This window comes from Anser brachyrhynchus (genome assembly GCF_964034855.1).
Source record: "Anser brachyrhynchus genome assembly, chromosome: 2".
Lineage (NCBI taxonomy): Eukaryota > Metazoa > Chordata > Aves > Anseriformes > Anatidae > Anser > Anser brachyrhynchus.
This window is the reverse complement of record NC_137695.1, coordinates 117,052,827-117,071,010: the sequence shown is the minus strand read 5'-3', so window position 1 is coordinate 117,071,010 and position 18,184 is coordinate 117,052,827. Positions and strand designations below refer to the sequence as shown.

Genomic DNA, 18,184 nt, shown 5'->3' with positions numbered 1-18,184 from the left:
ACGTGAAATAACTAGCAGCTAAATATATTATTCCCTTAAATATGTATATACAACAATTTGGAATAGGCGTATTTAAAGGTCAGTGACAAAAACAAAAACACAATGTGAATGAGTGCCCATATGTCTACTTGCTCCTGACACTAAACAGAAGATGCATACACGTAGGTGTGTCTGCTGCATGCTGTTTAAAAAACTTTCGGATTATGTTAAAAGATCTGCTGGTTTCTTAATTTTATAGCACTACTGCATCTTTTTGTTTTGTTAATGATCTGAAATTCATTACAATTTCAAAGCATCAGTGGTAAAGTAAAGCAAATCACACATTAAAAATAGCATAAAGAAAACATACAGAAATGGAGGCAAGCTACTGTGGCAAACTGCAATTGATGCTGGCAACCGTTTGCCACATTGGTGTAAGAGGTTGTTACATCGAGGAGCCCAAAATGTTTACTGCTCCCACAACAAAGTCAGTGGAAATAGAGCTGTGCCCAAAACCTCAGCCATTTCACTGAAAACCCAGGGTTGTGGAGTAACAAAACAAATCAGCGTTAAAGTTATAGATAGCTATTTAAACTATGCCACCTGACGTTGCACTTACTTGTGGACATACATTCCCTCTTTGTGATTGTATCATCGGGGAAGATGAAACTCCAGATGGGGAAGACAATTCAGTTGTTGTAGAACTCAGAAGAATTTATATTTTTTTGCCTTTTTAGTATAAATTAAGATTGTTTTATGCACACGTGCAGTGTCATTACAGTTCCTATAACAACTGCAGTGAATACTTCACTTCCACTGAGGTGCACACGTGCATGCACAAGACAGAGTTACAGAAGCACATCTTTGATGAACATTTCTCAGCTACCTGGGACTTGCTCCCACATCCTACCAGCTGAACCCCAAACGGCAGGAGCTGAGGCACACACGAGCCTGCGGATGCAAAGAGCCCTGCTCCCTGAGCGTCCTATGTCAACAGGCACCCTGTAAGGGCTCCCATTCTTTTAAGCAATCAGGCGACAAGATGATGTGAGGTGAGACACGAAGACACAATACATCAGTGGAATTAAAACACGCTCAACTGGAAATTGAATAAACCCATGACTGACACTTAACTGAAACAGTTCTGTTCAACACAAGCAGCAATAAAAGACAGAACACTCCTCACCTAGCCCCATGCAACTCTATACCCTTCTTCCCTGGCTCAAAAAACCTACTAGTGTCCTTCCTATCATAATTCTGTTCAATAATTAAATTAATAATTTAATACTTAAATAAACAAGGCAGCTTTCCATGAAAAAGCTAACTTCCACAACCATAAAATCTTGACAGAAATCATCTCAGTTGTCCTACTCCATGCAGAAGGTATGGTGACTTGCTTATACAACCAGCAATAGGACATGAGATCATTGCATTAACATCCGAATCAAGTGGCTGCTTCCACTCCAACAGCAATTCTATTTCTCTAGGATTGTCACCTCCACAGCTTTAATTTGGATGATGTATTTGTGACTTAAGTAAAAACAAACCATTGGCAAGACGACTTAAACATATTTTTTAATACAAATCTGTATTTTCCAATTTCTCAAATGGACCACACCATGATATTAGCACTTGTTGTTTCAAGACACCACACAGGAAATTATACCATAGCAAGTTCTGAAATTCATAAGTTTAGATGTAAGATAACGCAAAACAAAGATGTTAAAAACAGAACTTTAGAAGCTCAGAGCATCACTGGCCCACTATTTGGTGCTCCACTTACTGGGAGCACTAAGGAGATGAAGGCAGCTGGCCAAACATGCTCACCACTGACGTCAGAAATGATCAGAGCAGAACGGGGAAATCTGTGTATGATTCCAGAGCTTAAGCCAGTCTAAAACTGAGGTTGCTTGCCCCTTTTGCCAGCACCAGTTTATATCTGAGCCCATGAGAGAAGACAGGTCACAGAATTATGCCAACTGAAAATCAATCATTATTGCCTGGGTTAGCACGAATAAGGTAAACCCAGGACACATCAATAAAGGAATTAAGTGTGCATACATGTGTGCTTCTGTGTGTATGAACCTACATATCTCCAGGCAACCAACCCCAGCACCACTTGTTTAGTGGTTAATAAAAAAAAAGTTATCTGTTCTCTTGTTCACTTAACTCTCAGCTACCAAGAAAAACAGCATCTGTTTAGTGACCAGTAGTGCTCGTATTACATAAATACAAAAGATCAGGCTTAGTTGTTTAGTCCTGTTGCCGAAACACAAAGCAAAATGTCTGAAGACAGGCTTATCTTCAAGAAAGAGCTTTGTTGCTTACAGAGAAGACTAGTGTACCTGAGCAATAAGCATGTATAAAAGCACAATTTATATATTTTCTTTCTAGACCACACTTAGGATTTTGACAACATAAAATTAAAAATCAGCCTGTTATCAATTTCCTGTATGGGTGGAATAGTGTGAGAAAAGCACTCCCCATATCCTTTTCTTGAATATACATGCCCACACCATCACCGATGAGAAGTTTAAAAGCCTTTTTCTCCATCATTAGACACCACTAGAGTCCACAAAATTTATATCAAGGGTTCAGTGGGGGAGGCCCTGCAGCTGATAGAACTGGGCCAAGCTAGAGAGCACCATGCGAAGTTAACTTCTGCTATGTCAGATGCTAATCCTATGACAACACACAAAGAATGGCCTGTGCACACAAGGAAATAATTTCTAATATTTAGTTAAAATGGGTCACAGTTTATAGTCATTTTTCAGAGACAGAAATGGAATTCGTTATGACGCAAAATACCTGCAGTAGGAGAGTTTGCATGGTGAGACTTTTTGGGCAGGTTAAAGATCTGTTCACCAGGATCTGGTGGGGGAAGAGCGTCTTGGCCTTGTCGAGCTTCCACAGGGTCATATTCCTTTCCATCATAGTTAGCATCAAAGAACTTCTTAAACCATTGAATGAAATCTAAGTTGTCTTGGAAGCGCCCTTTGACCAGTTTTTCCACTGGAATTACCTGGAAGTTAGAATAAAGGTTCCAGTAAAATGTCATTGCCATTTTTAAGTTAATACACATAATTATTTGAAAAAAACAAACACCCCAAACTTCTAACTCTTTCAGCATATATTCCTCTGACACAGTTTTCTTCCTAAAAGAAAGCAAATTATGTTGGAATTGCAAGTGGTCTTAATGAGAAATAAAAGTGAAATAAAATGAAGACCCAGCCTTTGAAGTAGCTACATGGTATATGCAAGCCTTTAAAACTGCTCTGCCAGAGTTACTCCTTTCTTATTGCAGCAACAGTCCTCATGAACGAAGCTGTTCTTGGAGTAGCACTCTACTCAAGTAAGTGGGGATTTCTGTTTTTAGATAGATTTGCTTCAGCTGGGCAAACTAATGGTGAACAATTCTTCAAAAGGTCCAGACAAAGTTCCTTGCTCTCTGTTGTACTCTGTACTACAAAAACCCAGCAGCTTTTCCAAGACATGCTGTAATTCAAACCAACCTACATTTTGGCAGTACATGTTCATCATATGAACTAACCCTGAGGTTTTAACCTTGTAATTTTTTTCCATTCCATATATAGCTATACATAGAATAGCTTGTTGACCTGAAAAGGTTGACTAAAATGCCTATAAACTTTCAGTAAGACAAAAGAGAGGCTATGGGGATGTCTCCATATCAATGCCCTACGATTTTTTTCATAGAAATGAAGCTTCCAAGAGGTGACTTGCGGCAGTGTTACAGTGTAAGGAGGTAGTTCTATAATGCTCTGCAGGAGGCGCAAGCTTCCCAGATGTTGTGGGCAGGCAGGGACTACCAAAGGGAATGCTGAAGAAGGATGACTACCTTGCTTTGCTTGATCCATACAGCTGATTAAAGAGCCTAGTTAAATATTAGCGCTTCTTGAATGCATTCAAATTTCAACTGGAAAAAGGGTACCTAAAACTGTTTTAATTTTCATTTTTTCTTCAAGACTAAGACGACAATAAAGCATTTTGTAAGCCTATGATACTCCTATAAAGATTCATATACCATTTTGCATATCTTTTCCTCATTGTTCCAATTGTATTTTTTAATGTTGCATTGACAGAGTAGAGAAAGTTTTCTGCCTATACAAAAATTGACAGTGTTCAACTTTATTGGGCCTTCTGATGCTTCGCTGTCAAATCATACTGTAAATAGAAACACCCACAACTTTTCAAGAAATAATGAGGGTTTTCCACTGCTTTATGAAAGTCTTGAGGGACTCTCTAATTAGGCTGTTTAAGTTTCAGAATAAGGCAACACTGAAAGTCAGTGCAGAATCCTAAAGTGATATACAGGCACGTCATTAAAACTTCAAGTATGAGAACATGATTTTTCATTATTCATTTTTATCAGCACAGTAATTTATATTTGTGAGTTCATCAAACTCACAAAGTTGAGCACAAATCCAGTTCCTTATGGTTGTACAACAACCATTTCTAAGAGACCTCCATTCTTAACTTTAGAAAATTACATGTGCGGGCCAACCTACCAAATCACTGGGTAAATATTCCAGCTCTTGAATACTTGAAATTCCTTAAACCCAGCTTTGGACAAGAAACATGGAATACTTATAAGATCAGCATATTTCCAAGTAATTTTGTTGGAAATTCAGGTCATCAGTAATTTTACGGTATCTCAAATTAAGGTTCTGGTGTTCAATGATGGCAAAGAATTTCCAACAGATGGTATTTTCTCAGAAGGGTCTCTGATATTAAGAAATAATGAGGTAGGCTCTACTATTTCTCAGCAGACACATGGACTCAATTTTCACTTTGTATCTAAATGAAGCACGCCAAATTTCTTCCCTCATGCCCAAATACCCTTTTCAGATGATGAAAGATCATGAACATCTTCACATACAACTTGTAACTCCAGTTCCAGTCAAAATCTGAAGTGGACTTAAGTGCTTTGAAGTTTGTTTCCCCTATTTATTGACTTTACCCAGCTTATACAGCTTGTGAAGCTTGAAGTGATTGAAATACAAACACAGAATGCCTACCTTATCCACATTCATTCTTTTAAACGATGCTTGCAGAAGCTTGAAGTTGTGAATGTATTCATGCTCCAGCTTTGCTTGAAACTTTACTTTCTTCAAGCTAATGCACCCTGGGAACAACATGTCCATGAACTGGCAGTATGCTGCTCCTGTAACAAGAGAATGCATTGACATTAATCCAGACGCACCCAGCTAAGACCAAGCGGCATTTAATGTCATTAGCAGAAAGCGTGAGCAGAAAGCAACCGTGCTGAATAAGTCTCTGCTGTGGTTGTTCAACTCTATGCACCCAAGATCTACTTGTCTAATGTATGATGAACAGTGTGACATACTCACTCCGTGGAGTTTTTCCATTCACTCTGGATGCATGCAGCACTGTTGTACAACAACTGAAGAACCACCATGACTAATGCAAAATGAATCTTTCTTCTATTTAAAACCGATGTTCTTGGAGTCCCTGTACACAGTAGGACTGTCCATACAGTGAGAAGATCACAGTCAGAATGGAAATCTCCTAATAAGCTCCTTCAAATTTCACAGCCCCCTGAACTCAGCCAAGCCAAGATCTTATTTTTTCTGGCAACTGAAGTTGGAAGCAATCCTATAGACTAGTGCCAATCAAGTCCAAGGCAATCATTCAAGATTACATCAAACCATGATTTAAAATAAAATTGCAAAGCTCCAGCTTGCTAAAGCACACTAGTCATTTTCACCCCCTCTAAAAACAAGCTTCGTTACTGATCTTTATCGCCTGTGAAAAGCATTTAAATAAGCAGACTTTAGCACAGTCCACCCACTGCCCCTAATTTCAGAAGCTGGGCTGCCAGCTTTAGTTCTCACTTAAAAAAAACAAGGTCGCTAAGTTCAACTTTGAAGCCTATCTGAACTTATATATTAGTAGGTAGGGGTGTGTATCTATAACCAATCCAGCACGGAGTGACACTAAAGAACTTCTAAACAGCATACTGACTACAGCTAATAGGGCTAGTCTTACCTTGTACGTAGAGATCTTCCCCCTACAACATTATCATGTCATTATCATTTGCAAAATAAGTCTTTATTGTTGACTAACTGAAGTGTTTGGAAATTAAGGCTCAAAACATTCAAGGAAATCAAAGTAAAACCAATTTCAGTTATTCGGAAGAGAGTTTTCTAGTCCACAAATGCTTTATAATCAGCAAAGATTCACTAAAACCCATTTCTGAAGCATGGGGTTGTCGAGGGTGTTAGGTCTCCACTTGAGCAGACAGGCCACGTAAATCATCACCTGAATGCTCACGACAAGTTAAATTTCACTTCCACAGAAAGACTTTTGTGTTCTTAGTGCAAATCTGTTTCAATAAACTTAAGTGTCCAAAGCTCACCTATGAGAACTATTTTATAAAAGAAATAGTCTTCTTATTGCTCATGCAGAAACCCAATTAACAAATTGGACACCTGGCTTGTGCAGTTTTACAGGAGTGGCAACAATAATTGAAACTAACACATTTTTCTCCATGGGTTTGGATGTGTTTCGACAGCACCAACTTTATGCATCAGATAGCTCTCATTCTGCGTCCATTCAAGCATCGTATAAAGGGTTACAGAGCTTGTAACTTCCCCAAAAGAGAAATAGAGAATAAGAGCGGAGTCCAAAAACATTCCTTAAAATACTGATATGAAATTTGATTGGGGACTTGATAAGATCAAGCCATAGTGCTGAAAACCACTTCTGTTAAAAAAAATAAATCTCTTAATCTTGCCTAGCTTTGTGGAGGAAAACTGTCAAAAATATCTGATTTTCCAAGGACACCTTGTACTTAACAGTCTGCAATGGTTTTGATATGATTAGAAATCAAAAGTAAGATATTCCCTAAAGAAAAATAACCCTTCTGGCAAACCACAAACATCAGATGACAAAATTTGCATCTTCTTATATAAAGCTACATAAACAGAATTAGTTATTCAAACCTCATCCTTAGGAAGGGAACTAGCAAATATGGAGCAACAGAAAAATGACATTACAATTAAAACTACAGTTACACAGATAGTGCATGGCTTGACTACATTTATTACTGATTAATTTCATGCAAAAGGCTTATTATGCAATCATTTCATGTTATAAATTGAATCTATTCCTAACTCTGCCCTTTCATCCCCCCCCATATCCCAATTATAAGCTTTACTCTGATATCTAAATAATTGCCTGGAGGTCTTGAAAATGCACTGTGCAACCTTTCATCTATATCCTTTTAGAGAACTAGAAGCCTAAAATGTTCACATGAGATTTCCTCCTCCTGCCCGTAATGCAAATTCCATTTGCTTGCCTTTAGACAGAGTCTTTCTTACTAGGTTTAAAGACTCTAGTTAAGACGTTTCCTTGTGTTTCTTTTCCTCATTCAGACGGTTGTTTCTGTATTTTGTGAGCCAGGAGGTGGTCCCGGGTCTGCACAGCGCTCGAGGGCAGAAAACACTGGCATACATCCACGTGACGGTACACACCCGGTCTCACACAATAATGAAGCCTGCTGCCAGACTCTTTCCCCAACAGAAGGATTTTATTACATCGACAAACGCAATTTATTAAAACTCTCCTTCCTGAAGTGCAGAGGCAACATACAAATACAGACTGAACTGAACACTACCAACTACAGAAGGACCAGAGAAACTCTTTGTGACTCCCAAACGGCAGAAGAGAAAGTTAAATGTATCATAAGAATTAACTGGGACTACCTGATTTTAGACATCAAAGATGTCTCTATATACACAGAAATACACTTAATATCATATAGGCATTATTTATTTAGAATTTTGCCCCCTAAAGCCTGTAGCTGTCACCCTGCATTAGGATGCCAGCGCAGCAGAACCAGGACACTACTTTCTACGCTGCCAACTGTTGAGATTTCACGGAGGCAGCAGGAAAAGCAGGACTGTGGAAGTTATGCAAGATTGCAGTGCCTTCGCCTCACAGCCACAGCACATAGACACGCGGTCCTCTGCATGCTGGGCAGCACTTTAGGTCTATTCAATGTACCGTGCAACTGATGTTTCGATGCAGCTGCCCGGGAAAGGAATACCTTTAACATAACATACAGAACTGCAGCATAGGTAACGATGTCATTGCTTCTGACAGATAGCTCTTGCATAATTTACATGAACAAATGGGTTTTTATGCCATTATGTTTTATTCAAGATTTAAAAAACCTCCCTACATTTTCTGGAAAAAAAACCACTCCCCCCCAAAAAACAGAACCAAGAAAACCTTACCCTAAACCTAACAAATCTCTGCACCAGACTACCTGCCCAACACTGCTCTCAGAGTACTTCTGTCTCTGTGACCAGGAAACTTTTGTATACGTAAAAAAAGCAAACACACGAAAAAGAAATAGTTTGAAATCTCTTCAAACAACAGATGAAAACTAAAGGTGGTGGCACTGCAGAAGAGATTACTGAATGTGGGAGACACGTCGATGTTAAAACCCTCCTGCTCCGTATTAGCAAACAAGCAATTCTGAATCCCTGCGCAAAACCCCTTCCATTTTTCCATCCAGAATATTGACGCAGCCACCAATTACAAGAGATATTCAGGGGCCAGATGCCAAAACCAACTCGCAAACACAATTAGCGAGCGGGAACTCCACGCTCGCTTTCACGGTGAAGGGCGCGGCGGCAGCCCAGGAGGGTTGCTCCATCCAGCTGGCACGCCCGGCTACCAGCAAAACCGTTCTACTTGACTCGTTTCTAATACTTATAGGAAAATAACGGGGTGAAGTCACTATGGTGAGTCTTGGTAGCGTTGAATCTGGCGGGCACAGTCCACGCTGCTGCTTCAGTCCGAGGGGAGGACTATGACTCATTTTCTTCCCCTCCTCTTCGGGAGGAATTTCGCTGCGGCCCAGATGGAAAAGCCAGGCAGCACCGCTGGCTTCAGGCACGGCCGCGTGTGGCCGGCCGCACTGCCAGCCAGCTCTTGTGCCGCTGGGTTTTGGGGCATTTTGGTGGGTTTCCTGGGCAGGCAGAGGGCAGAGGAGGGGCAGGGCTGCTGGCGCAGCATTCAGGCGCAGCAGAGCCAAGCAAGAAGTGAAAAGGTTGTTGTCAAGGCTAGATTTGCCTTTTTCTCCTTTCTCTCTCCCATCTTGAGGCTGATCCATCCAAAAATGTAAACTAGTGTTTTCTTGATAATCTGAGACGCTTCTGCTTCTGACTATTCCAATCACAAGGAAACTGAAGGAGACGGCAACAAAAACAAGAGAACACCATTCACTGCAAGTTTTTCTGCTCAGAAAACCTCCTAGATTGCAGCTGAAGAGCAAGCTTAGATACTTGCTTTTTTGAACAGGTATATTTATGTATTTATAAATGAAAATCACAGTATTATTTGCACACTATGAAATACTATAATATGAGCACAAGCATACCCAAGTTAATATTTGCCCTCTACAGGAGTAGTCAGGTCATTCTTTCACATCCTGTCCCTCCTTGTTCAACCCCCCATCCCTGCACCACATGGAGGCAAGACCTCAGCAAGTCACAAAAAACCACAGCAGACAACGTGGGAACACAAAGGGCCTGTGAAAAGGCAGGGCCTGGCTCTGTGTGTGGGTGCGTTAGTTTAGTCCTGAGGTCAAAACCACAGCAGAAGAAACTAAGCTCCAAACTAGAATTTTGCTGGAAACGTTTAATAGAAATTTGGATCTAAAACCAGCATGCAATTCAAGCTTAAGCATTTTAACCAGGCCTCAGTTTGATTTTCAGACACTTATTTTTGAAATACTACATTTGTGAAAAAGACTGACTGCACCTTTTTCTGTGATTACATTTTTTGTTTGCTTTAAGGATTTTTTTTTAAGATAATCTAAAAAAAATATCCTGTCCCATTAGACAGAAATTCCTTCAAATTATTCATTCACTCCAAAGTTGCAACAACCTAAGCATGCATTTGGAAAATACAGCATTATTTATACGCATGTTAGTCATAAGTGCCTCAGCTCACTAGAGCGACGGTTGCTAACACTGATGGGAAAATGCACACACCCTGTGTTTCTGTTGCTGAGGGAACAAAAAAAGGGCAGTAACTTGCAAGGAGCATGCGTGACATAATATTTTTGATAAGAAATGGGGGGAAAAAAGCAAAGGCCAGCAACCACTGTGTGCAGTACAGCGGCACTGCGAGCTTACCTTCTGCTTCCAACTTCCTAGAATCGCTTCCTTGGAAGTGACACAAAGGTAGGAACACAACAGGTTTCTGATGTAGGTATTAGAGTATGCGTTTTTATTTAGATTTCAAATACGTGTTCTTCCATTATGTCACTCAATTTTTTCTTAAAAAGCTGGGCATGTCTGTGAGCTTAAAGTTGTGTTACCTATAAAGTTGTGTTACCTATAGCCCTGTCTGTGTTTAAGCAATGGTACAGCTCATGTTGAGCGCTCCATCGGAGCCACAGCCTTCCCACTTGTATCTGCACTTCTAGCAACACCTGTATGACCGAGGACATGGGTCAAACTTCTGTTTCTCCAATAAACAAAATACACACTGATTTAAGGGATTGCAGCCCATTTCCTGGTGAATGTTCGAGCCCACTGCAATTTACTGCCTTAGTGGTAGAGAAGCCAGATGTGCATCAGCGAAGCAATGCTGGCTTGAGCTTTGCTCTTTCCACTAAGCCTTGGGAGGGCACTTAAAAAAAAATTAAATACAAGTGATCCAGATTAGGGTGCAGCCCTGCACTCCTGCAAAGAGCTGCAGGAGCAGAGCTCCTGTGAGGGCAGTGAGTGCCTGCATGCAGACAGCAGCTCTGCAGAGCAGCGCTGCCACAGAAAACAGCATCCAGAACTACCTACCTCCTACAGACCTTCCCCACCGGGACAGAGATGCATGAAACTGAACAATGTTTGCTTTGGAAACTCTGCTCACTGCAGGTGGGACTTTTGTGGGAGGCAATCCAGGATATCCAGTGATCATTTTAAATAATGGATAGTGGAGGGAGGTTTCCCCAGTGTAAGCTTGTATTCTCTTCAATATGTGCATCACTAAGCTTCTCATTAAGAACTCTGCTCCGTAAAATTTATACTTAATTTTTAGTAATAATTTATTTTGGAATTCATTAATTTTGAAATGGACAGACCAGAAAAAATTCAGAAAACACAGTTCCCATTTAATTTAAAATAGCTGTGTAATCCATCTTGACTAAAAAAAACCAAACATAGCAGGCAAAATCTAACAAGCTCTTTAAAAAGGGGGGAGATTAAGCAAGCAATGGCAAGTGACAACTTTGAGAAATTAAACAGATAAAGAAGCAAAAGGCTTGTTAAAGTTCTATTCCTCCTGAATTCTTAATGAATAACATTAAAACATATATTTCAGCCTATATATAAATTTATATATAATATATATTTGTGCATATACATGAGTCTAGCGGAGGGCCACAAAGATGATACGGGGCCTGAAGCATCTTCCCTATGAGGAAAGGCTGAGAGACCTGGGTCTGGTCAGCCTGGAGAAGAGAAGACTGAGAGGGGATCTCATCAATGTGTATAAATACCTGAGGTGTGGGAAACAGAGGGATTTGGCCAACCTCTTCTCAGTGGTTTGCGGGGACAGGACAAGGGGCAATGGCCACAAGATAGAGCACAGGAAGTTCCGCACCAATACACAAAAGAACTTCTTCACGGTGAGGGTGACGGAGCACTGGAACAGGCTGCCCAGGGAGGTTGTGCAGTCTCCTTCTCTGGAGATATTCAAGGCCCGTCTGGACGCCTACCTGGGCAGCCTGCTCTAAGGAGCCTGCTTTGGCAGGGGGGTTGGACCCGATGATCTTTTGAGGTCCCTTCCAACCCCTACAATTCTGTGATACATACATATATATAGGTTGAAAGTCTCAAGACACTGTTTTGCAAGCTTCCCCAGAAAGTTTTGGAAATGATCTTAAATGCGATCATCAACATCCATTATATCCTCTAATCCTAAACATCATATGGAAGACATTACAGAGTCATTTACACTGAGCATCCTCTGTGTTGCAGGACCCCAGAGCAACATGCCAGTTCCTTGAAACATGGCTTGGTTTCACAGTGCATCGAGTCATATTTTAATCACGTTTCCAAGCTGCTCTAGCGACCCAGACTTTGCGAGGTTGCAAACTGGAAAAAACAACGTTGAAAGATGCTTCAGCTCAGCTCAGCCTGCACTAACACACCAGGCTGTGCAGAAACCGTGCCGGCACCAAATGCCCCAGCAGGGTGCTGTAACGCAGATTTTAGTAATATACTTGGGTTTATATAGACACTGAGCAAAATACACATTCTGAGGCAGGGAAAATGAAACAAATCCTGTGCATGTAAGTCCCTCAGAAGAGGGGAGCAGCCTTCCTTGCTGCAACATGTCAGCCATCACAGGGGACAGTGGCCCACGGAGACTGTGGTGAAGCTCTCCCCAAAATCCCAAGCCCTGAAGGCAGCACAATGCCACACGCAGAATGACATCTGCTGTGCCAGCACACCGCTCTCCTTGCTTTGAGATGGAGGGTGGAGTACCAAAAAATGCATCCATACAGTGCCCATGTATGCTCACGGGAGGTACACCAACTGAGATATGGTACCAGCTACACAAGTTGCCACATGAAAAACACCCAATTGCAACAACCAGAAAAGCATCAGTCTAAAATTTCAAAACGCTGAACCATATGCTCTTTTGATGGAATGGTCACTCATTAAAAGTCAGGGAGATGATAAAACACAGTAATCCTTGATCCTTGCATACAAATCCTGAAAGACAGAAGGTCTGTATGCACTGGAGAGCAAACAATCTGCAAGTTTATTACTCTATTGAGAATGTTCAAATGGGTGGGGGGCTTATTCTGAATCTCCTTCACCTCAAAGGCTTGCATGAGCAGAGCTAAGACAGAAATTACACTTCGCTTTAGGCTGCATTTTCTTTTCTATATGCATTTATCATTTCTAGTTTCCTCGCTCATAATTTATATAGCTTGTGTACTTTGTGTTATTTCTTTGTAAGTGATGTGCAAGCCCTCTGTAGTCTCCTGCAACGTTCCCCTGGCTGACTCTTATTTTGAATATACTCTCATGTAGCAGCCAAACACTCCTGAAAAGCCTTGTAACAAGTTCACTCGGTATTCCCTACAGATGAAAAATGGCCTTAGTAAAGAAAATTCAGTTATAAGCTATTTAGTCAGAATTGTTTTTAAGAAGCCACTGTGTATTCATTACAAAAATAGCATGACTCCCAAGAAACAACAAGTGTCGTAACTCATTTGAAGCTCTTATTCCCCATGCATATGGGTGTTGCACATGGGCCCTAATATATTAAATCGTTTCAGTTTTTCCTCTATCATTCTTCACTCAGCTGTACCAAATTAAATGCTCCCAAGCCTACTGCCCATCTAAAGGCAATGCACACTATGCCTTAAATTATAAATATGGATCATAACCTTCATTTCCAGGCTAACAATCTTCCATGAAGCCAAGCCCAGAGACCAAAACTGACAAAATGACACACCTAAAGCTTAAGGAAATGTTTTACTGAGAGATGCTTGGGGAGATTGTCCCTCTTGTGTTGTCAAAACTAAATTACCAGAGGAGCTGCACACTAACTGTAGGCTCTCTGGTGCTGCATCCATCCATAACCTGGCCTTTTTGGCACATCACAACTACAGCAGGCATTCAGAAAGCTCAGGGGACACTACACGTTGCTCGGCCTAGTTAGCAAGGACAAACACAAGGCTCATGAAGAATACAAACGCTTTATGACTAATCCAGCCTCTTCTTTTGCCACCTCTCATCCTAGCTCTGCTCCTGTGACTGGCAATTGGGGAACAGGCTGGTACTTCCCCTGCACACATACTATCCAAGCTGTTTCACACCGGGGCAATGAGGAAAAATAAGAAGGGCCGACTGTCTTTTCTTTATTATGAACTATCAGGTTAAGCTCTAGGTATGCCTTTCAGCTCTGAATAAAGTCCTCAGCAAAGGCAGAGTGTCACATTATTCCTTACTGCTCAAGCTTGGGTTGACCAAAATTATCGCTAGGCTGGCTGCAAAATGTAGGCACATGCGAGGTCTCACAGACAGGTGCTAAAAATGACTGTACAGCGCATATAGATGGCTCATGCCTCCTAAAAGTAAAGCCTCTGAGCTCTACATCCAGACTTAGCACCCTCGACCCCCCCGCCCCACTTTGGAGTCTTGCATTTATCTTTTTCTGGCCTTTTGATTGCTCCTTGTTAGCAAAAATGAACAAAACCTGAATAGTCATATCACAGCATGACAAACCTTAATGCTTTTTTTTTTTCTTAAAAGTGGGTTATAAAAATTCAGTTGCAGTGGCTCTGAAGTTCACCATTAATGCTGTGAAACGCTTCACAGTGTTACAGAGGTTCCCACATATTCCTTCTCTTTGAAGTCCCTGAGAAATGCTCATGTTTTACGGAAACTAACGTTAAGCTGGATGAAGGCTGCCAACACTTTAAGGAGCATCAGCCAGAGGAATGCCAGGAAGAATGAATTAATTCGGCTGCTCCCAGGCTCTGGTCCACGCTGTGCCTGCTGGTGCTCTGCTAGCTAGCTGGCCAGTCGCTTCTGCTACTGCTCCTCTTAGCTTCCGTCTTGCAAACTACACTAGGAGTACACTGAAACTATCTGTGTGTGAAATAAATCACTCAGTTTACATGGTCAACTAAATTAAGTAGAGACAGATTCCCAAATTCTCTCTCTCCCCACTCCCTGCAAAGATGTCCTGCATCAGCACGTGAGAAACCAACTGCAGTCTCAGGTGGAAAGGATATCTGTCAGTAGGACTGCTGGATCATCGCAGACACCAAAGCATGCTAGAGTTTAGCAGAGTTCAGCAATGCAGAGATGAAAGTGCTCTGTACCACAGAAGGCACTGTGCTAGCAGGGGAGAATACTTCTTCAGAAAAGGAGATATTAAAGCCCATTTGGGGACTGTACCAAACATCAACCTGAAAGTAAGAATACATGCGTATCTGGACTGTCAAACCAAATGGTGAAATTCAAGTTTACAGGTTTGACCCACTAGGATATGAACATCACAAAAGCATCAAGTAACAACAGCAATTAATGCAAACCAGGAAGTTCTAAAGGAAGAAAAAATTTAATTTTACGCAGGATGGAGTAAGAGCTCTTAATGAAACAACCTTTTTTCAGTCCTTCCCTTGAGGAATGCCCTAAAATCCTCACTAGAGGTCACAGAAACAGTTGTATAAGAAGCTGTGCAACGAAATGGGACAGTGTTTTTGTGACAGTTTCCATGTTTTTCTCCTGCCTGCCCAGCCCTGCTGAAGTCTATCTCGATCTGGCTCTTAAGCATCTTTAACTTGTATTCTGCATAATCAGACTTCCTTTAGATTACCTCTTTTTTTTTTTTTTAAGCCCACACACATTTAACTTGATGGAGAATTCACTTCAAAAGCTTCCTTTCAACTACTTAAGAGCACATAAATAGCTATGGAGGAACAAGTCAATAACATGGCTAGTGTACTTCCTGTTTCAAACAATGGCAAACGTGGGGTATTTTAGGATGAAAATGTCCCTTTTCTTCTATCTTTCCATCTCCTCATATATATATATATACACACATACCCCTATATAAACACACACGTGTGCACATACCCATGCGTATATTTCCTCTGTGTGTAATTGACAAAAAGAAAATACATTGACTAACTTCCGGACCCGTAAATATAACAACGGCTAAGTACAACATTTCAGTTCCAAGCTTAGTAACTGTCAGAAAGGTTATTTCCCATGTTCTGTGTCTTTAGTTACTCATTTTATATCAGTTACTTGCACGCACTTTACCCTGCACTTCTTCAACCTTGGTTTCATAGTCATTGTGCAATTTCAGCATGCAAGACTGATTCTGCAGATGAGATTTTGAAAAATAATTGAACAATATGCTACAAGGATTTCACCATCTAATGATTTTCTGAACCTTTCAGGGAATATCTGAGAGACTGAAATTTTACCCAGAATGGTAGGTAAATTCACATTTGAATATAAGACCCTATTTATGCATTTCAACCGGACCACTAAATAGTGGAAATGTGGTAATGTGGTTTCAGTTCTATGTACTTAGAGCATTGTCTTCTTAAGTAAGATATTCCCAGCATGTCATTTGCCTGGAAGTAGCAATCTAGCTAGATCTCCTCCAACACAAACATCTTCAAATTTAAAAATCACAGCAGGAAATCAGAAAGAATCACTCCCCAGGGGCATCTGTACTCTCAGTAAAACATCAGCCTTTCTCTGTGTCATTTCTAGTCATCAGCTAGTTACAGACCCTGTTGTTTAACATGCATCTTGTAATTTCCACTCTGATTAACCAAACTGGCCAAAGTATTCAAACCATTACTCTTTTTTTTAGCATTCATTACTGAATTTATTTGCAAGAGTTCAGTTACATTTAAAGAGAAACAGGCAGATTTTCTTAGCAAACTTTGAAAGCACCTTACAGCAGTTAAATGTTGATTTCCTCAAACTTATGTTTTTCTTTTCAGTCATACACGTGATCATCTGCAAACACCAGCAGGGTTTCAGGACCCTTACCTGGAAGAAACAGGTTCTGGAGAACTTCCCTCACTTGGGTTTTCAGTAATCTATGTCACTTTTTAGTTATGTCCACTCTACGTTTGAAAAGTTACCACCCTAGTAGCTTTAAAACACATTAAAAAAGTCTTATCACTGTATTCTTTTCTTACTCAGTCAACCTTTTTATTACTTCTATGCATCTCCTGCTACATTCGTCCTGTTCACCTCCACATTTGCTATGCTTTCTCACGGCACCTTATCTTTCCATGATTAACATGCACACAAAAACTTTTCCTTTGTACATACATTAGTCTCTTTTCACAGAGTAACTGCTTTATGTCAAAGCTAAAAGTGATCTATTTTCAACAAATCAGGCTTTTAAAGTGGTTTTTAAATAAACATTTGTAGAGCATGCAATACTTTCTTACCTGAACACAGTTGTTCGACTTTTGTGTAGTTTAAAGCTAGTATATCATTAACCCATGCGATGATGTCATGTCTGCTCATAGTCTCTTGGGTTATAGAGGTAGAGTACACGTTGACCGCCATTCCCCAGCTAAGAAAAAAAAAAGGACAGAAAAGTATGTTCGACATTTTGATAACTGTTTTCTGGATACAATGAATTCAGACTTCTTATTCAAAGAAACAAGGAAAAGTTCCATCAGCGCAGAACCTTCTCTCCTTTACTGAGAAAGGTTTATTTTTGATGCTTTGACAATATATGACACTGTGTTCTCTTGTACTCTATGAGTGCATTTCTCTTGATGTCATTGTGAACTTAAATAACTCACAAATGTACAGTATTCTCCTTAAAGCCAATAAAGGAGGAACAAAAAGAGTCAAACATAGCCTAAAGATATAAAGACAAAATCAGAAACCTGGGATTTCTCAATGCCGTGCTGTACAAATACAGTGATTTGACACCTCTGCCTTAGTTTTTGCTACTGCATGATGATCCAGTTTCCCAAATCTGCATTTAATTTTCAGATAACTTCTAGAAAATGTTCTACTTGCTCAACTACCTATTTCTGACTGGGATAGGACCTTTTGGATGATTAATTCAGTACCTAACAGTCACAGAGTTAACACCACAGAGAGAATCTGTTTTAAAATCCTACCAACCTCTATCCTGAAAGTAACTCAGACTTGCAACCCCAACTGTATGTTTGGAAAGCTGTTTCAGAGCTTGATTTCTCTAAATCTTTACAATCATTTCCTGTCAGCTTAAACCCATTTGTTCTTCTGCCAGCATTATCCTCCAGCTCTAATGGCTTTTCGTCCCCAGAGCTGATTTTATAACACGTTACAGTCTGCAATCAGAGCCTGTCCCAATGCCCAGGTAGGTTAGATTAAACAAATCAATTTTTCAAGTCTCTTGCAAAGTCAGATCTTCATTTGCTGGTCATGCCAGCAGTGATGCTCCAGCACAGCTGAGCAGAATTCCACAACGTTCAGACAACATTTCAAGACCTTGGAAAAGGGCCCTTTGCTGAGTATCTGCATAGTCGCATCATTTCAAACATTTTCACCTTAAATACATCTCTCCAGTTAATTAAGGTCCTTTTCTGCAAGTAGTTCTAATTCATTGTAGCATTTATCATCAGTCCCCAAGTGCATCTTACTGAATT

The 18,184-nt window shown here is 40.5% G+C and overlaps 1 protein-coding gene and 1 long non-coding RNA gene across 7 annotated transcripts in view; one reads left to right on the top strand and one right to left on the bottom strand.

Annotated features, from left to right (window-relative positions):
• MAPRE2 (microtubule associated protein RP/EB family member 2) overlaps positions 1 to 18,184 on the bottom strand; it is a gene marked incomplete at its 5' end in the record, with an annotated part of 100,264 nt that overhangs the window by 23,824 nt on the left and 58,256 nt on the right. For 5 of the 6 annotated variants that reach the window (XM_080578448.1, XM_080578444.1, XM_080578446.1 and 2 more), the window contains 3 exons: positions 2,788 to 3,001; positions 5,016 to 5,161; positions 16,985 to 17,112. In XM_080578448.1, coding sequence (XP_080434574.1) covers positions 2,788 to 3,001; positions 5,016 to 5,161; positions 16,985 to 17,105 — 481 coding nt within the window. The remainder of the gene's footprint in view (positions 1 to 2,787; positions 3,002 to 5,015; positions 5,162 to 16,984; positions 17,113 to 18,184) is intronic. The other variant, XM_080578449.1, reaches the window with a different exon arrangement.
• The window catches only part of LOC308188916, a 29,215-nt gene continuing 16,198 nt past the window's right edge, over positions 5,168 to 18,184 (top strand). The window contains exon 1 of the long non-coding RNA XR_013945871.1: positions 5,168 to 10,217. This is a non-coding gene — a long non-coding RNA (uncharacterized lncRNA). The remainder of the gene's footprint in view (positions 10,218 to 18,184) is intronic.